Raw genomic sequence first — 20,696 nt, forward strand, 5'->3', positions numbered from 1 at the left:
GGAGGCATTGTTTCCAACAAGGTTTTGAATCACTCCTTCCAGTTTTCCCAAAAGGTTTTTGTAATTATTTCTTCACATCTTTCATTTTTTTTCTTGAGGGGAACACCTATGGATTTTTCCTTTGTGTTGATAAGTTGAGGTCTACAATTGGCCATACACATCGGCCTCTCTGTTCTGTATCAAGATTGTTAGCCGCTCTCCTCTGACTGTTGTATTTCCCATTTATTTTTTCTAAAAAGCTGTTTGCATGTAGAAATTTTAATATGAATTTGGGTTGCTGTTTTCATAAATTGTTTTGTTTCCCTCTTCCGGTCAGATGCCACCCACACCCAATCTCTATCGAACAACTTCAGTGTTCCACAAGTCTCAAAATCATTATCATATTATTTTTCTTTCACAATCATGTTCATGTTTTTTCAGAACTTTCTTTATCACACCAAACATTCTATCTGAATGCAAGAATGAGTGCCTTATAATGGGAATACTGTTTCAATATTTTCTATGTTTCTTGGTGGTGTGCAGCTGGCAAGGAACTTGGAGCACATTGTTAAGATGTTGACATTCTTATTTTGTCCTGCACAACCATCTGCCATCAAACAAATTGAATCATACCCAGAGAGATCTGATAAAGTCATCTCATTATGTTCTATAATAAAAGTAACATAATAGAGGATTTCTTAACGTCGTTTTCCATCCAAGATTATTTGGAGACAGTAGGTCTACAAGGATTCAGGAACTCAGTTTACAAACCTTTTACCACAGAAAGATTGTAACAATAAATCAGCCTAGAGTGGTAGACACTTCAGTGGGTCACTTTGGGAAGAATGCGGTTCTTTTGTCAATCAAAGCTTAAGAGAAAACAACCTGATGGCTTTTCACACAAATGCTGGGAAAGCCTGTCTCTTGTGTAATTCCAATTTCATTTTGAGGGTTGCTTTCTCTGTTTCACTCTTCTCCATTTGGATGCAGTTTTCCAATTCAATGCAAGTGCTACACTCGTCCCTATTGGGGCAAGATAAACCAATGTTGAGTTTTGTGGAAAATATCTTCGTAAAAAACCACTGATTCATATTTATCAGCATTGAACATTTTCCAAAGTTTAGCCATGTAATGTTTAGTTCTGATGGTAGATAAACACTAGATGAATGTTTTCTTGAATAATGAGACTCAGTAGCTTTAAAACCACATTCAAAGTTCATAAGGACTTCTTTCTTGCAGCAAATGTAGCTTCTTTGTGGTTTCCTCTTTTAGTTTCTATTGGGAGATGAGAAATACTCTCCTTGAATCTATTAGAAACTACAATAATCCTACGCTAACGCATCTCCGCAAACTGTGACGTAGTTACCAGCCTGATTAATGATCGTATACTGAAAGGTTGTCGCTTTCCCCTTTATTGAATCTTTCTTCTTCCCCTTTGGGTTGTGTGTTTGAACATGACACTGGCTGCATAGAACTCCTTGAAGCGAGCACTGATACCTCACCCTGTGAGTGCATGTGGGTTACTCAGCAAGGCCTGTAGCAGTGTACCAGGACAAACAGAACAAGAGAACATTATTAAACTACTCCTTCATCTTCAGTAGCAATCACTGATATGAGAGTTTACTGTAAGTCTAAACATGGTATACATAGGTAATTTGAGGTCTGGTACTTTTGCCTTTATCACCACCTTAGTACTTGGTAAGGTAAGGGTTATTCTGCCCGAAGTTAGGTCCGAACCTCCGCAGAGGTGTTCCTGAGCCGGAGTTTACGTGCGGTAGAGTGGCCAGTTCCTTTCCACTTTAGTACTTGAAACTAGTGTTAAATTATTCTTTGTGAATAAGTCTCTGAATAACTTTGTGAATAACATTTCAGGCATCAAACCTTGACCACACAATGGATTAATTTACTTGGTTCAACATTGCAAATCAGCAAACCTAGATGTGAGATTAACCTTGTGATGTTTGGGACATCACTGAATGTTTTTAATTATTGAACTATATATTTAATTGATAAGATGTATATATTTAATCACTGATAGGTCATTTTTAAATTAATATGTATATATATATATATATATAGGGATTTTATCATCCATTTCAATCATCATTTCATTTCTTTGTATCGCGGCTACAACGTATTCTGAACGAACAAATTATTGGGTAAAGTATTTCAACATCATGCATATTTATAACTTGCAGTAAATTTTCCAATAGCCGTTGTGAGGTGACCAGAGTCAGCAGGCTAATTTCAGCCCAATTCCAGGAAAAGTACGTCATCTAGGTTACGAGAGACCTTACCCTCTCTACCTCATGAAGAGACAGTTGATACATTATTAACACCCACTTTTCAAACTCCGCTTCGGGACGCTTTATTTCAGCGGGAAAGTTCAGCCTATGTGAATGAACGTAATGAAGCAACGTGATGGATTCACAGCAATACATCGGAGAAGGGATGAGACCTCGAATCTTACTGGACCATGTGATATGGCTGATGGAAGGAGACTTTTGAACCGATATATACCACCGACAAGAGCTGGAGTAGACATTCAGATTCTTATTAGCATTAGCAGTCGTTTTCACATTCATACTCGTATTCTTACTCGTGAGCAGATTGTCTCTTGTATTCGGACATTCTGATTCTCACTCTTGGAAGATACTCTTACTACGATTCTACGTCTACACATCGGAGAAGATTTTAACTTAGTTCACTTCGCATCTGAGTATATTCTACTCAAAAGTTACTCTCATTGGGACTTGTTATCTCAATAACGAGAGGTAGTCAACGGGAGACCGGTTCTGACTGGTATAGGGGAGGAGAGCTTTTATTATGAATTTAGCTACGCTACTGTTCCATAATACGGAAGAATACGAATGTATTCTCTCCATGAACATAACCCATGGTGGTTTTGCACTTAAAATTAGGACTCATTACGACTTTATGTAAGGAGTACAGTAGGAAGTGTTAAGGACAGGAAATGTAGAAGTAGGACTGGAATCCAACAACAGAGAAGGCAGCCGGTACGAGATCCACATATCATCAGCTTCAAGAAAATAGAGTCTACATATGGTGAGCTTATGGCATAAGTTACTGCAAGTCTTCGCACAACAGTTCATTTTTAAAATTAATTTCATTCAATTTTTATTTTGCTTCCGTAAGTTCAGATGTTAAAACGCCGTTACGTCACGTTTTTCATCTTACTAAATAGCTGTTTTAATTTGTATTTTATGAAATGATTATTAATGATCCTTAAATTCCAAGTTAGTGTACTTAATGATTTGTGTTCCGTTCACCTCACCCCTGGGAGTTTTTTGAGTCTCATTACGCATTATTATTATTATTAATTATCTACTTTTGTTTTCAAGCCATAAGCTTGAAGACTGGCGCCCTTGGGATACTGTTTCTGGAGAAACAATGACATATCATTTATTTATTTTAATATTAAAGTGACCCGCCACGTTATAAATTTGTCATACATCTGTGGGCCAAGTGGGTACGTCACAACCTTATGTTTTTATGATTCTTGATGTTTCTTTTCCAGTTTTGTAGACTGCTCTTCCTCTTTCTTGTACCCCCATTGCTCACTGATACGTCTGCCTCTATGAGACCACCTATTCCTTTTCAAAAATGCTCCAAATAATATTCTAAAACAGTAAAATTAAATTAATAAAAGGGCAACTGAAGCAATGCATTGTGTTACATTGAGAACAATGGCAGCCATTGCTTATATGTGAGTCACATGATCTTAATGTGATTCCACCAATGACTGTTTGGTAGGTGTCCATTTTTCAAAGCAACCTGCATAGCCACATCCGGTTTTGTAACAAATCTTCAACTTTGAGACAATAAATTATGAGATTGCATCCATTTTTAAAGCAAACTAATTTCACCATTACAAAGAGCAAAAAAATTCTGTAGGAATCCACTGCTAACTCAATTTCAGTTTTTCTGATTCATGTCCGCCTTTGATATTAAACCTCTCAAATATTTGCTATCAATGAAAAAGATTAAAAACAACATTTAGCCTTTTATTGCATGACCAATTGTCTAATAATCTGTCATAGTGCCTATAGGGTACGGTACTACTGTGTTCTTTTGTAGCCAAAGATTGGGAAATGTGACCAAGAACCTTAAATCACGTATCGTCCTATGTGCCTCGCAGAATGCAAATCGGTCAAACTACCATTTTTACCACAGCTACTTACAGAAATCATCTCCCGTTTTCCTGACGTTAAATTATTCCATCAAGTAGTGAACAAATGTAAACCATATGTTCACTATAAAAGTACACCTAAAGTGATTGTGGACAAATTTTAATAAGTTGTACTACTTTGCAAAAAATCCAGATAAGATGAAGTGACTGCTTGCTTGTTTTATACCAGTAGATATTCAATTAATGTGTTGGTGATTCTTAAATGAACCATCTTTATTCTGAATTTAATCAGTGTCATATTTTCTTTCTTTTGTTATGTGGAGATCTTCGGTGCATTTCTTGCGTGGGAGACACGACATGTCAGCATCCCAGCACTAAATGATTCCAAATATGTGGGCATGAGCGTTTATAATGTCGTCATCATGTGTGTGATGGGAGCAGCTATTTCCTTTGTACTATCAGACAAGCAGGATGCCTCCTTTATAATCATCTCTGTGTTCATTATCTTCTGCACAACGGGTACGCTGTGCCTTGTATTCGTTCCCAAGGTGAGTCATTGTAAGTACTGTTATAGTATAAAATGTACTTTTTCAATTCGTGTTTAAAACAAAATATGAGTTCTCAGGCTAGACTGACTTGTTTCAAATTAAAATATTAACACATAGACTACATAACTAATCCTTTGACATATTTAGCTGTATTCCATAAAATAATTTTCCTGGCCATTAACATAAACTGTCCAGGAAAAAAGGGCAAGAAATTTTCTAGTCAGTAGCTATCACCATTGGTAGATTTAATGTTTTATTTTGTAGACCCACGCATTGAATAATCAGCAAGCTTTTTATAGTTGAGCATAATTTATTTCAGTGAGAAATAGATCATGTAATATGTTTGGTAACTTATATTAGAGAGAGATTTATAACCGGGTCGAGTGGATGCACACGTTAACATGCTATGGCCATGAAGTCAAGCTCCGCATTTAGGAGACAAGTGCGTTTGAACCCCACTTTCAGCTGTCCTGAGAATGGTTTTCTGTGGTTTCTCATTTTTTACTTCCAGGTAAATGCTGAGACAGTTCATGTTCATAGACCACAACCAATTCTTTCTACCTCCTTATGCAATTTCATTCACTATCATTCATTTCATTTTCATTAGCTCTTCAACTGAGGTTGGCATTAGGAAGGACATCCAGCCATAATACATGTCATATAATTTCATCTCACTTCATCTCTGACACCATATCAGGAAGCAGAAGTAAGGGGTAGATATGCATACAATTAGAAATAATTTATACAGTAGAACCCCTTTTTAATGAATCTCAGGGCGATTTAATATTTCTTCCTTAAAAAAGGTTTTCCTTAAAAGGGGGGGTTCAAAGAAAATAGGCTATATGTCACAAGAAATAATAATGCATTCATGTCTTTAACTACCGTAATGTAATGTCAAGAAATAACAAATGAACATAATACTAAAAACTCAAATTAACACAAGAATAACAGAAAATATTTACAAAATAGCAGATGTAACCAATTCCTTAGTGGACCACTGGGAACACAACTCGCAGCAAGGAAAAGAGAAATAGTTATTACTGACTTGCAGTTTTAAAATGAAGGAACAGAGACCTAGCATGATTTTAAAGAGATTTGTGAAAAATAGAGCATGAAAACCATGAGAATAAGCATAATAACCTTCACTTTCTGAAATAGTCCAGTAGCCTACAGTAGTTTGCTTCCTCTTGCCCAGATGTCTCACAGAAAGATGTTTTCTCTCAATTTAGTTGAGACTGTTGATGAAATCTTCATCAGTCTTGAAGGAGGAGAAGTACTGGCGGACAATATCCAGTCCCTTCACTGCTGCCCCAAAAGTTGGTTCTGCTGGATCCTTTCTTCCTCTTCTTCTTCTTCTTCTTCTCAATACTGTGTCTTTTTGCATCATCACAAAGGTACCGGTATCCAACATCCATCTGTGGTGTTGAGGTTAGGATATCATCATCACAAGTAACAATTTCTTCGAATGTTGTGACACTCGAGTCCTTTGATACAACCCCCAAATCTTCTCTAATGTCATCAGTAGTGTCATCTTCATTAAAAACTTCTGAAATGGCACCAAAACCTGCATGGCCAAAGCAGTTTTGAATACCGTAGTACGGTATCTGTTGTAAGGGCCGTCGCGTGGGTGGGGCGACCGAGGCGGTCGCCTTGGGCGCCGCCATCTTGGGGGGCGCCGCCGTGGGTAAAAAAATATATACTTTATGCGTTTGTAATCTAATTCTATAGACGACTCTATTGGTCTCTGCATTATACAATAATACAATGGATGCATGACTGAGTGCGCACAAATTCTCTCTATGCATAATGCACTGTAGTAACTGTGTATACTGAGTAGCGCTGTCCGCTGTGGTAGCAGGTGGTGAGGATGGGAGTAGGGTCGTGACTCATCGGCGCCGGCGAGTCGACATCAACACCCCTCCCCACCCACAGTGGTCGTCGGACACAGTTTACAGTTGCCTTAGTTACTTGGTTTTATAGTGACATTGATATCATCGCTGTTTACGCCAACTGCTAATAGTTTATTCCTCCGTCCGTTACGAGCTTTATGAATACTGAACGATGTTGTTTAGAATTGCATAGTGATAGCAATTAGTGGAAAAATCAAGAATTATGTCGAAAATGTTGTCAGGGGCGCAAAGGAGAAAGTTGTACAAGGAAAGTGAGTTAGTGAATTTGGCTTTATTAAGTAAAGTGCCAAAACTATTTTTTTAACTTATAAACACAAAATGTTGCCGCAGCTGAGACCAGTACGTCTGTACCTAGCTGTAGTTCCTCCTCACAAAGTAGCGGTCAATAGGCCAAAGACACTGAATTTGTACCTGTACCTTCCCCTACCGAGGATACCGTTACAACCGATCGTGACCACAGCGATCGCGATAGTGATAATGGCAATAAAAGAGTTTTAGAACTGTCAACAGCCACTGAAACTGAAATTGAATTTATTTCCAAATCGGAGCAGGTGCCGGTGATTACTTTAGATCCAGCAACGTGGCCAGCGCATATTATGCACATTCAGCGTGATGAGTTTGTTTTTAAAGGGTCGACTGGATATTCTAAAGAAGACCATGATTACCCAAAAATTACGAAAATAGGCAGTTTTCAAACCAATTTCGGTATCGGTTTTTGGAAAATGGAGAAAAAATATCAAGGCGATTGTTGATTTATTCAGAAAAATCAGATCATGTCTATTGTTTCTGTTGTAGATTGTTTAATCCCTCATCAAAGTCACATTTTGGTCAAGCAATAGGTTTTAACAACTGAAAAAATTTGGCAGACCGTTTAAAATCCCATCACAACATGATGCAAATTGAAACTGAGGGTCAGTGTTCAGAAGAAGTATTGCGACGGTTAGTGGAAATTACTTTATATCTAGCAGAGCATAATATGGTTTTTCGTGGGTCATCTTCCAAAGTTTTCACAAAAAAATGGAAACTTTCTTGGACTTGTGCAACTTTTGCGAAAATTTGATAATGTAGTAATGGAACACTTGAGAGGTATATCTAACAATTAAACACAATTTCATATACTAAATGTGTCAATACAAAATGAGCTAATAACTATACTAGGTGACTCAGTAACGCAAAGTATCTTGACGAAAATAAAGGAAGACAGATATTTTTCCGTTATCCTTGATTGTACTCCACACATAAGTCACAAGGAGCAAGTTTCATTAACGATTCGCTACGTCACTGAAGATGATGATGGGAAGATCAAAGTAGAAGAAAGCTTTGTAGCCTATCGAGTTGCCAAAGAAAACACTGGAGAAGCTCTCGCTGACTTGCTGTTCAAAGAAATTGAAGAGTGTGGTTTGAACATGACCAACTGTCGTGGTCAAGGATACGATAACGGCGCCAACACGGCAGGTGTACCGGTACATAAAGGAGTTCAAGCCTGTGTACTAGCCAATTTCCCTTTGGCTGTGTTCATTCCTTGTGAGTGCCATAACCTAAACCTATGCTGATGGAGCAAAATCATCAGTTAAGTCTAGATCTTTATTTGGTATTTTACAACGTCTCTTTACCATCTTCTCTAGTTCAACAAAGCGCTGGTGTGTAATAAGCGACCATACTAAAACACTTACTTTAAGGCAAGTGGGTGAAACGCGTTGAGAATCTCGCATAAGTGCTGTTCAGACTGTTAGATACCAATACGCGGAAGTTAGAGATGCATTGGTTGAGTTAGGCGACAAAACTTATGACCCCCAAACAGCCTCTGAAGCCCAATCCTTGATTAATCAGATGGAAGACTTTTCCTTAACCGTAACTTTGATCTTGTGGAATGACATTCTTTTTTTAAGTTAATTTGATCAGTAAAAGCAGTCAAGGGAAAGAGGTAGACATCAGTGACTGTTCTGAAAAATTCAAGTAAGTGTTTGGAGTTTTTAAACAGATTTAGAGAGAATGGATATGTGGACGCAGTAATCTCCGCTAAAGGAATAGCTGCTGAACTTGGTATCGAACCTGTTTTTCCCGAGAAAAGGATTCGTAAACGAAAACGCGTTTTTTGTATGAGTCTTCTGAGAAAGTGTAATCGTCACCTGAAGAAACCTTTATGAGAGAAGTTTATTTTTCCATTAGTGGATAAAGTTTTGAACTCAGTTAAGAGGAGGTCAACTGTGTTGAAAGAATACAAACAAGTGTGGGGATTTTGGGTAACGTTGCTCAACTTCCAGGAAAATAAGGTATAAAACTAAGTTGTTTCGACCTTGAAAGACATTTAACTGACCAAAAAAATAAAGTGCCAGATGTCTACGGCAGTGAACTGTATCCTGAACTTTTACATGTAGGTTCGATTTTGGATCATGGAAAGAACACAGTCACACCAAAATAAGTATTGCGTTATGATCAAAAACACAAACAGTAAAGATTTGTTTACAAACCTGTGGGTCGCATTAAGAGTGTTACTAGCAATACCCGTGACAGTTGCTAGTGCCGAACGAAACTTTAGTAAGATTAAGCTTATAAAAACTTATTTGCGCTCTACAATGGCACAAGGAAGGCTGAAGTCTCTCGCCATTCTAGCAATAGAAAATGACACTGCAAAAAACTCAGACTTTAGAGAAATTCTGACAATATTTGCTCATGCAAAAGCCACGCGAATGCCTTTCAATGTTTGAAGTTTGTATATAGACGACAAAAAAGAGCACCAAAGACAAGAACAAATAATGAAAAATCAAAGACTGTATTTTGTATATAAATGCATCAAATCTTAGTATATGTATATCAAATATGTTGTGGAGGGTGGGTGGTCCGTGATGCTGTTATTTAAAATAGCTGCCTGTTTATTTTTCCAGTCCGCAACACGGCGGGTCCATAGGTAGTGGATAATGGAGAGGCTCTAAAGAGCTAGGGTATCATCCCCCGAACCAAAACTGGAACGAACAAAATTACGGGTTTTACCAGAGGTGGGGGGCGCCGATTTAAGCCTTGCCTTGGATGCCTATATACCACGCGACAGCCCTGCCTGCTGTGACTTGTTGCCATGCTGCTACAAACATATGCATGACTTGGAGTATATTCAATTACATTCCCTCATTTCTTTCAAAGAAAGAAATAGCTCTTTGAACCGGGGCCTTCCTGTAGGCCTACTTCACTTTCACAGAATGAATAATGCCAAGGTCCAAAGGCTGCAGGTGACTAGTGCAGTTAGGAAGAAGGAAAACCACTCTGACATTCTGCAGGAAAGATGTATCTGAAGGATGAGCTGGACATCTGTCTATCATCATCACTATCTATCTGATCCCATCTTAACATCCAAGCTTCGTAAAATGTTTAGAAATATCCCCAATTTCATCCACGCACTTTTGTTAAAATCATATTTACATGGGAGTGTACAGGTGTTCTTGAAGCATCTTGGATTCTTAAATTTTCCAATTATTAGTGGGGGTAATTTTTCACATAACAACGCTGTCAGTCTTTCTTTACTTGTTTTGCCTGCGTGTCATATTTCTCCGTGAACAGCATATGTCTTGGTCGGGAGCAAATTATAAAACACTCCCGTTTCATGGGCGTTAAAAATATCCTTAGCATCATATCCTTCCAGCAGTCGAGGTAACGTATTATTTTTCCAACACACAACACAACTGTATCGTCATTAACTTCCGCGCTCCTGTCGCACAAGTTCTGAAACGAAATATTGTGCTTTTCTCTAAACCGATCAAATCAGCCATTAGAAGCATGGAAATCGACTGAACCCAGCTTAAGTGCGACTTCTCGAGCTTTTTGCTTAAGTACCGGTACCGTATGTTCCCGTCAATTGGAGCGTTCCGTTCTCGCTCATTTTTTTCCACGAACCATTTCATTAAAATGTTTTCAAGTTCCTCGTACGGCGAAGAACGAATATTCTTCCGTATTTTTGCCCCAGAACCGCACTCCTCTTCCGCGGCCAGATAATAATTGCTTCCTTCCGCTCCATGATGCCAAACAGTCATATTTTTTTGGAATCTGTGGCAAAGGTACTTGGCTATCCCTTTCAACATCACACATCACTAATGATGTCGATCCTTTGCTGAAGAGTCAGCTTCTTACGTTTAGCAGCCTTAATGAACGTAGTCCACCGCAACTCGCAGTACAACACTTATCACAGACACAAATGTAACTCGTAGCACAACTTGCAACACAGGAACAAAAACACTGAATGAAGCTGCAGATATTATTCAGTCTGCGCGCTCCGCATGATTCCTAAGCAGCGATTAGTGCCCTGTGCCAGTGAAGAAAAAAACACTGGAACACCATGTTGGGACATGGATTGTTTCAATATCTGAAAAGAGATGCATTCGGATTTTCACTGAGAAGGCCAGTCTGGCTAAGAACATGATTGGTGTCATATTAACAGAAAGAAAGAAGGACCTTGCATACTTAATCAGGAAGGTGAAGGATGAAGGTAAGATTTTTGACCTGTGCTTGAAAATCAAGACGAAGATTATGGTGTCAGCAAAAAACACAATTGATAAAATCGAGATTACCGTCAAAGAAATTGGAGTGTTCTAGAATTTCATCTTCCTTGGCTCTAAATTTAACTGTGAAGATGACTGCATGTTTGGTGTCCAACAACATCCACACTGGGAAGCAGTAGTGGCGACTGGGAATTAGAAGTGGGGTGGGGTGGGGGGCAACAAATATAGAGACATCAAAAATTACCCAAGTTTTTGGGATATAGGGTGGGGGGCAGGGAAGTGGGATGTAGTCTATTACATCAAAACTGTACAAAAAAGTTACCAAACGGTTCAAAAATGTTTTACCCAGCTACCGATCCTCACAGCGCATACAAAGTCTCCACTACTTGCTGTGACGCTATACAAATCGGTTAGCCGCGACGAACGACATTTTGTGATTATTTTCGCTAATAAAAGTTGTACTCAAAGATTGTTGCTTGTTGTTTAAAGGGTCCTAACATCGAGGTCATCGACCCGTACTCAAAGATTACCAACAAAGTTAAACACATAGACAGATTAATATTAGTATTATATTATCTTACTATGCTGTAATAAAAACGAAACCTGCCGCTTACACAAAAATACACATGAATATGACAGGCAACATACTATCTAATATACCGTAGCTACACTACAATTCTCAACTGAAATGTGATTATGTGATTATTACAGATGGTGGATTACTATTATATTCCCTGCTCCGCGGGACGGTAAAAATGTGTCCTTAAATGCTGAAAAATATGAGATTGTTTACAATAATTTCTCAAAAGTATTTCTGTCTAAACTATGACAGGGATTTGAATTGCAATTATTGGAATGTAGGAACTTGATTATTAGCTAACTGATCATAAATACTGAAAGATCGAGGGTGTGAAATATAAATTCCGGATACTTTAACTGCCTACTCAGAATTACAAATGATCAGAAAGAATCAACTGATTTTTAGTTATACCGTATTTCCTTGATACACTACACCCTTTGTTCACGACTGTAGCCAACAATGCCAATATTTGAATACGAAGACCGACAATAATTAATACCAATACGACTGTTTAATATTTCGCCAGTGAAATACTGTATATTCTGATGAAATCCTTTCTTTAAACAAAATTTACAACAGTATCGCGTTATTTAAAGAAGTTATTACCTTCATTATATGTGGGAAAAAACTGCCTTTATTCTCGCTACTAAACACTCTTTAATGCTTACAATAACAATATGTATTTATTTTGATTTAGCAGCGTACAACGATTCGTAGTTCATCTTTGTAAAACAACAAAAGATACCAATCTACTCTCTTGAAGTGCGTGTCTTTGCTTATTTCAAAGCACTCGAAAACAAATCTAAGGAGTAACAAGAACCAAAGAGGTTACATTAACTGATCTCACACAACATGATAGGTGGAACCGTTCGACTGCTATTTGAAATACCCTGTTAAATGCCTGCACTACGGTAATAAACTATAACCACTGCCGAAGTTAGGACTCTTCTAATATCCCGTCTTTGTAAGTATGTTGTCAACATAGCTACTGATATTTTAATAATAATATAAAAAAGAAAGAGAGATTTCTTCTTTCACGCAGTCCTACATTACCGGTTGTAATCTAGCGAACGCCTACGGAACTACTCAGTGTAAAAATTGTAAATAAAAACCACAAATCGCAGATTACTACAAACTAATACTAAACACCAATATTTGTGGAACTAAATGTATCACACACACACACAATTTGCTAAACTACAACTATTAAGTACTTTAGCACTGAGGCCTAATTGGAATTTTCACTTCTATATGTGCTTAGTAATAACCTATTGTAATTGGGATATGTCTGAACGTAGTTTAAAAATTATTGTAGTGTAGTATAGAAACTTATTAGAAATTAGAGTGCCTATTCTATTAGTTTGAGTAGTTTAGCGAATTTCGAATTTAAATGGTAATTTTCTTTTCTGTTTATGCTTAGTATTAACCACTTGTAATTAGAATACCGGTACGTCTGTACGTAGTTTAAAGTTATTGTAGAGTATTGCAGTAACTGAACATAATCTGAACGTAGTTTAAAATTATTGTAGTGTATTATAATATCTTTTTAGAAAATAGTGTGTTTATTCTATAACTGTGAAATATTTGTGTAGTATAGTATCTGTACTAACTCTCTTACATGAATTATGTTGTGTAGTAATTAGGGCAGAGTTAACTGCAGTTTAGAATTGTGTAGTTCTTGTGTTAGTATTTTCTGTTTTCAGTAATTACCGGTAACAGTAATTTTCATCCTGTTAGGGTATTGTGGAAAAAATCGTGCAACTAAGTAGTATTGTATGTAGTACTTGCTTATATTAATTACCTACCTTATTGTCGTGTGATCTTTGTGAACTATCCTAGACAATATTTATTTCCTTTAATTTTTATTTTGCACAGAATAAGTCATCTTATTTTTCCTTTGCTTTTCATTATTCAGCAAGGAATGGCTAAGGAGAGCAAGTGCATGAATTGTGGGCGTGGCCAGGCATTAAGGAGCATGAGGCAGGAGTTGGAGAGCTTGAGCAAGATAATTAGGATACTCTCAGAGGACAGGAAAGAAAGTAGGCCTCCCTCAAACATTGTACAGGATACAGTAGGTGCAAAAGAGGGATGGGAAGGAAAGGGAGGAAATGTAGAAGACAGGTGGTCTTATGTTTTAAGAGGAAGGAGATTGCAGGCTAAGGGCTCGATTCAGGATCAGAATTCAGGACAGGTGTCTGTGAGAACTCGGTACGAGTCACTGCAGGTAGAACAACCGAGGGAAGGTGAGGAACTGTTGCTGAGAAGTGTGGAAGAAGGAAAAAGGGAAAATGTAGGAAAGGGAAATGTGGAGTAGTGGATAGGAAAAGACAGGTGGAACAGGATCATGGGATGGAGAAAAGGGAGGAGGAAGTAGCCTCTGCAGCTCTCAGGAAAGATAGGGCTGACCAGGAAGGGATCAAATGAGTTGGGTAGGGTTGAGGCTCTGGTTATGGAGGATTCCATCGTTAAACATGTCGTGAAAGTGTGTGGCGGAAAGGGTATCAGGGTAGAGTGTTATCCAGATATTAGATTAAGGCAGATGTTGAGGAAAGTAGAAGAGAAGGAGGAGGGAAAGGAGAAGGTGGTAGTGTTTCACGTTGGTACTAACAACGTAAGATAAGGAGGTATAAGTACCAACATAGTTGGGGATGTATGGGACCTGGTAAATGCAGCACGGGTGAAATTTAAGGAAGTGGAGTTTCTTATCAGTGGAATACTGTGTAGAAGGGAATGGGCATTTAAATGAGACTATGGAGTGGGTATGTGGCAAACTGGGAGTGAGATTTCTATATTTAATGGGTGGGTAGGAGATAGGGGTCTGCGCTCAGATGGCCTCCACTTAAAATTAAATTGGAAAATTGTTTAGAAGGGTTATAAAGAGGTACATTCAGGGAAGCGGGGTGGCCTAGAGAGCGGTGTTAAGGGAACAGGGAACTGGAAATCAAGTAGGGATGACATAAAAATGTTAGTGCTCAATTGTAGAAGTATTGTAAAGAAAGGAACAAAATTAAGTAATTTAATAGACATATCCTTTCCAGATATTGTAATAGGTTTTGAATCATGGCAGAGAAATTATATAATGGATGCAGAAATGTTCTCACGAAACCGGAGGGTGTATGGTAGAGATAGGATAGGAATGGTAGGAGGGGGAGTATTCATTCTGGTGAAAGAAGAATTTGTAAGCTACGAAAAAGTTAAAAATGACAGACACAAAATTCTAGGGGTAAGGCTTATCTCTAAAGATAATAGGCAGCTTGATGTCTTTGGAGTGTACAGACCGGGAAAGGGTAGCGCAGACGCTGATTCAGAATTATTTGATAAGATAATCAGCTATGTGGGAAATGATAAGGAAAGGAATGTGATTGTAGCGGGTGACCTCAATTTACCAAATGTCAATTGGAAAGGTAATGCGAACGACAGGAAGCATGACTATCAAATGGCAAATAAGTTAATATGTGAAAAGCATCTGATTCAGAAAGTGATGGAACCAACTAGAGGGAAGAATATTCTGGATGTGGTGCTGGTAAAACCAAATGAGCTCTATAGAGAAACCAAAGTAATACATGGCATTAGTGATCACGAAGCTGTTTTTGTGGTAGTTAAAAATAAATGTGAAAGAAAGGAAGATATTAAAATTAGGGCTACTAGGCAGTACCATATGGCTGATAAAACAGGCATGAGGGAGTTTTTAAAAAGTAACTATGATCGGTAATAAACGATAAATAAAAATGTGAACAGACTCTGGGATGGGTTTAAAGCAATTGTTGAGGAATGTGAAAATAGGTTTGTACCTTCAATGGTGGTAAGGAATGGTAAAGATCCACTATATTATAACAGAGAAGTAAAAAGACTAAGAAGGAGGTGCAGGTTGGAAAGAAATAGATTTAGAAATGACTGTGGAATTAAGGAGAATTTTATGGAACTTACTAGGAAATTGAATCTAGCGAAGAAGTCAGCTAAGGATAATATGATGGGAAGTATATTTGGCGGCCATAAAAATTTTAGTGAAAAATGGAAGAGTAGGTATAGGCACTTTAAGGCAGAAACTGGTTCCAAGACGGATATTCCAGGAATCATTAATGAACAAGGGGAGTGTGTATGCGAGGAACTTCAAAAGGCAGAAGTATTCAGTCAGCAGTATGCAAAGATTGTTGGTTACAAGGATAATGTCCAGATAGAGGTGACTAATTCTAAAGAAGTGTTTAAATTTACCTATAACAACCATGAAATTTACAGTAAGATACAAAAGTTGAAAACTAGAAAAGCAGCTGGAATTGATAAGGTTTCGGGGGATATACTAAAGACAATAGCTCCTGGATTCAGGAGGTCAATTAGACTGTATCGCAATTGACCTATCTAAGGCATTTGATAGGGTAGATCACAGGAGACTACTGGCAAAAATGAGCGCAATTGGACTGACAAAAGAGAGACTGAATGGGTGGCTCTGTTTCTCGAAAATAGAACTCAGAGAATTAGAGTAGGCGAAGCTTTATCTAACCCTGTAATAATTAAGAGGGGAATTCTTCAATGCAGTATTATTGGACCTTTATGTTTTCTTATATATATCAATGATATGTGTAAAGAAGTGGAATCAGAGAAAAGGCCTTTGCAGATAATGTTATTCTGTATTGAGTAATAAATAAGTTACAAGATTGTGAGCAACTGCAAAATGACCCGACACCCTCTGAACGAACGGCCTCAACGCTGACCATTCAGCCAATGAATCGTATAGAAATACAAAATGCTCATTGCAAATTAAATGTAACGGAAGACGGGTATGCTACGGAACAAGTTGTGTACTTATTAAAAATGTGACTTAATTCCACAGATTTTATACATTTATACTAATGATATTTGAAAACCATATGAGAAAATTACACTATAAGCAGGACAAATAACAATGTCGATTGCTATACCCAGTGTCAAAATGTGTAATGTGATTTCCAGACTATGAGGATAAATTGTTATTTCATTATTATGTGGCATAATTCATTCATGAAAACCAGTAAGACATTTCACTGCATACAAAAGGAATAGTAAATATTGCATGTTCGAATTTGCCCCACTTATATACGAAAGACTCACTCTAGTGAGTGCTCCCAGCACACTCTGGTGACATCATAGGGAACTGATTCCTCATATGCAACATTGAGTGCGACTTTGGAGTCGTAGGAACCGATTCTCGCAACTCCAGGCTTCATTCGCGCACATAACTAGTTCCACAATATAAGATATTCTTGTCTGAGAAAGAATGTCATGTTTGCAAGTTGAGTGGAAGAAAAAGAGGGATTGGCAGACCAAAATTACATTAGTTGGCAGTGAAAGAGATACTGGTATGACAATTGCCAAATTGAAAGATATTACCTGGACAAGAGCTAAATTAAGATACATGATCTGTGGGTTTCTAAGAGATGCACTCTGTTAAGTACCAGTAATTATGATGAATGGAAAATAGTGACACACGACACAGCTCTGGTTGACACACATCGACCTCTCTAAAGGGGACAGCAACTCTTCATCGCAGAATCTCCAAATACTTTTGCTCGGCCGGGTGGCTTCCATCTGTACTTCGCTACCGCGCCAACCTCAATTAAGCATATCGGCTGACACCGAGTTAGAAGACAGCCTCCCCGACACCATGTTTACCTGCATCATTCCCGATGTTGATCCCACCATATCTAAGGATGACATCTACAGCCACCTTCGCTCCACCGGCATCCCAGTTCACGATGCCTACCGGCCGTTAGACGGCTCCAATTCATCACCATCATCGCAGATTCTTCTGTATCTAACCACGTTACCCGACATGAAGCGCCTCCTCGACAGCGGAATAACTATTCACCAACGCTACTACTTAATGGATCCAACTCCTTAATCTATAATAGCTCAGCTCACCGCAGACCCAACTACCCTACTAGTTGCAACAGCGCCTCAACCCAGGACATCGCAATAGCAGGCATCGCCTCCTCGCCGCACAACTACCACTACCATCTCCACGACCACTACAACATCAGCTCATTCTCCTTCCTATGTTTCCGTCACTTCTTTTACGACATGCCATCCTTCGCCCATAATGATCTCAACCCTCCCTATTTCTTCAACCCCCTTACAACCTCATCCCCTGCAACTCTCTGACAACATCTTGGACTTGCCCGCAGCAACGCCGCCATCACCACCAACATCTTCGCAAGACGACTCCGCAGCAGCTGCCGCAACATCCTCATCGCAAACGCAGCCACCCCCAACTCTCCACGCTATGTCTAGCTGCGGCATTCACGGCATAAACCCTACCACTCTGAACGGGACATCCTCCGGGAACTTCAAGCCGCAGGAAGCCCCGCCCGTCGTGCGTTCTGGGTTCGGAACGCCGACGGTCCTACGTACATGGTGCGACTACATCTTCCAACTGCAGATCACGTACAACACATTCTTACCACCAGCGCCAATATCTAGAAACATCGCTACAAAGTGGAGCCTTCTCGTTCCCCACCACAAGCAATTCGTCATCCTTCGACACACACCCATCGTTGACCCTGGCCAGCCTCTCCTCCTTTTCAACCACGTCAACCCGTTTGTCTACCCCTTCCTCCAACTATTTCTTCCCCCAACTCTTTCAGACGCTAGATATCTTTCGACTCCTCACCACTTCATAATTAGAATTAAAGAAGGTAATTTTCTCATATGGTTTTCAAATATCATTAGAATAAATGTATAAAATCTGTGGAATTAAGTCACATTTTTAATAAGTACACAACTTGTTCCGTAGCAAACCCGTCTTCCGTTACATTTAAATTGCAATGAGCATTTTATATTTCTATACGATTCATTGGCTGAATGGTCAGCGTTGAGGCCATTGGTTCAGAGGGTCTCGGGTTCGGTCCCCGGCCGGGTGGGGGATTTTAATCGCCTCTCATTAATTCTTTTGGCCCGCAGACTGGGTGTTTGTGTTTTTCCCAACATTTTCTTCTTCATATTCAGACAACACACACCACTACCAACTACTAGAGGAAAACGTAATAGTGATTACATACCTCCACATAAGGTTGGCGTCAGGAAGGGCATCCGGTTGTAAAACGGGGCCAAATAAACATCTGATATACAGTTTGCATCTGTGACCCCACGGGTGTGAGAAAATTTGTAGAAAAAGAGGTACCGGTAGAAGAAGAACGTTTCATACTACTGCTAAATATTATTATGATAAACTGTCAGAATTACTATGTTTGTTTTCATCACTGCTTAACATTAGTTATGGTTGTCTCTTTAGTACAGTTGTATTTTGATGAAAATGTAGTGTTATATTATGTCATAATCCCCGTACAAGTTTTTATTTCTTTATAATCCATTAAATTTGATTAGTTTCAAACAGATAACCATATTTTCAAATCAAATCACAGTGGCAGTAGAGTATATACTGTAACTCCAGGACACCACAATGAGAGCAGGCATGGCTTGTAAAGTGACCTGGTTATAAACCAAAACGAACTCACATTACAGAACACATTCGTGCTGCACGTGTTTACGTATCTGCATCATAGATGGTGCTACTAGTTCCTGAGAATCGATTCCGGAATCGGGTAGCCGATTCCCCAGGCAACCGCCGTCTCAATCCTATATACTGCCTGCTCTATGCTATGCGGTTAACGTGCTCCTCAGCGTGAGCTCTTAGTGTCACGAACCTCCGCTAGGGGCGCCAGCTAACGCACCCAACTTATCTCCGTACCCACGTTATTGTGTTCCAGTGCGTTTGCATCAAGCATTTATGTGTGTGTCCCTGGTTGTAACATGATTAATTGTTGTGATCTTCTCTGTATATGAAAGCAGGAAATCCAAATTCTTCAGGTGTGAGGATTCCTGTTATCCACCCAAGTAAAAGAACTTTGGTAAAATTGGCTTAACGCTATATCAAGGCAAGGATAAACCAAGGGTAATCAATGGATTCCATCCGATTATTCCCGTGTTTGAAGCCTCAATTTTAGAGATGGAGGTAAAAAATAAAACAAAAATATATTGAAGCCAGTGAGCATGCCTAGTCGGTCTTCGAATTATCCCCATTACCTTCAAACCAGAAAAATAGCTCCACGAAAGACCAGACAGCGACAAGATATTTCTTCGGAAGAAATCTGTAATGAAACATGCTCTTCAACCGCAGAAAATAGTATCAATCGAAGTCAATATTCTAACGAGTAAGAATGACAGCAGAGGTCAGAAAATCAGACATTAGAGGCTACGATCAAGAATTCTGAGACTGCGATAACAGCTGATGACTAACCATAATAAAGTTAAAAGACTACAGAGACAATTCGAAGAAAACCCAGAAATTGATCGTTTGAAAAAAGTAAAGGAAGCAGCCAAATATAATGGAAAAACGACCATTTTTAAAAATCAAATCCAAAATTTTCGCAAGCCAAAATCCGGGCAGTCAGAACAAATCACGCGCTACTACGTGGCGTGGGGAATGGTATCCCAAACGGTTATGAATATGGCAGAACTCCTGGTCTTGTGTCAGCTCCGTCACGAAGTACTCTGGACAGGTAGCGTAAATGGAAAATGTTGATTGTATTTGTCGGGATATCCCAAGGAAAGACTTAGAGCAGAATGTAAAACTCTCAGACCAACTGACAGGAGTGTAACTGATCGCTGATTAAATGGCTAATTAGGTAAGGCTCCTCTAGAACCGAACCAGTGACAAGTTTGCTTGTGTGGTCAATGTTGAAAGTGTATGCGGCACAGATATTGTAAAATCTCACGCTCTCGCGAATAAACTGTTGTGTTTTCTTGTAATCCGACTTTCAGAGAAGTTATCTAGTCATGCTGCCTACTTCCTCGCTAAAGGCTTAGAAGTCTCCGATCTATCCCTTGTAGTTCACAAATGATTACTGTAATGCCTTTCGGAAAAACAATCTAGATGTTGTGCATTTCTATTCACCAGCAGATAAAATACTTACAATGGTTGAATGATGATTTCATCAAGTACGTTAAAATAATTCGGTTGGAATCAAAACGTGAAAAACTGAAGTGTCTCACTAATGAGACGGCAGATGC

At 38.8% G+C, this 20,696-nt stretch overlaps 1 protein-coding gene across 1 annotated transcript in view; it reads left to right on the top strand.

Moving 5' to 3' along the window:
* Positions 1 to 20,696, top strand: part of GABA-B-R2 (gamma-aminobutyric acid type B receptor subunit 2) — an 853,882-nt gene that overhangs the window by 756,689 nt on the left and 76,497 nt on the right. The window contains exon 11 of the mRNA XM_067139049.2: positions 4,453 to 4,677. Coding sequence (XP_066995150.2) covers positions 4,453 to 4,677 — 225 coding nt within the window. The remainder of the gene's footprint in view (positions 1 to 4,452; positions 4,678 to 20,696) is intronic.

The sequence above is a fragment of the Anabrus simplex genome, chromosome 2, assembly GCF_040414725.1.
Source record: "Anabrus simplex isolate iqAnaSimp1 chromosome 2, ASM4041472v1, whole genome shotgun sequence".
Taxonomy (NCBI): Eukaryota; Metazoa; Arthropoda; class Insecta; order Orthoptera; family Tettigoniidae; genus Anabrus; species Anabrus simplex.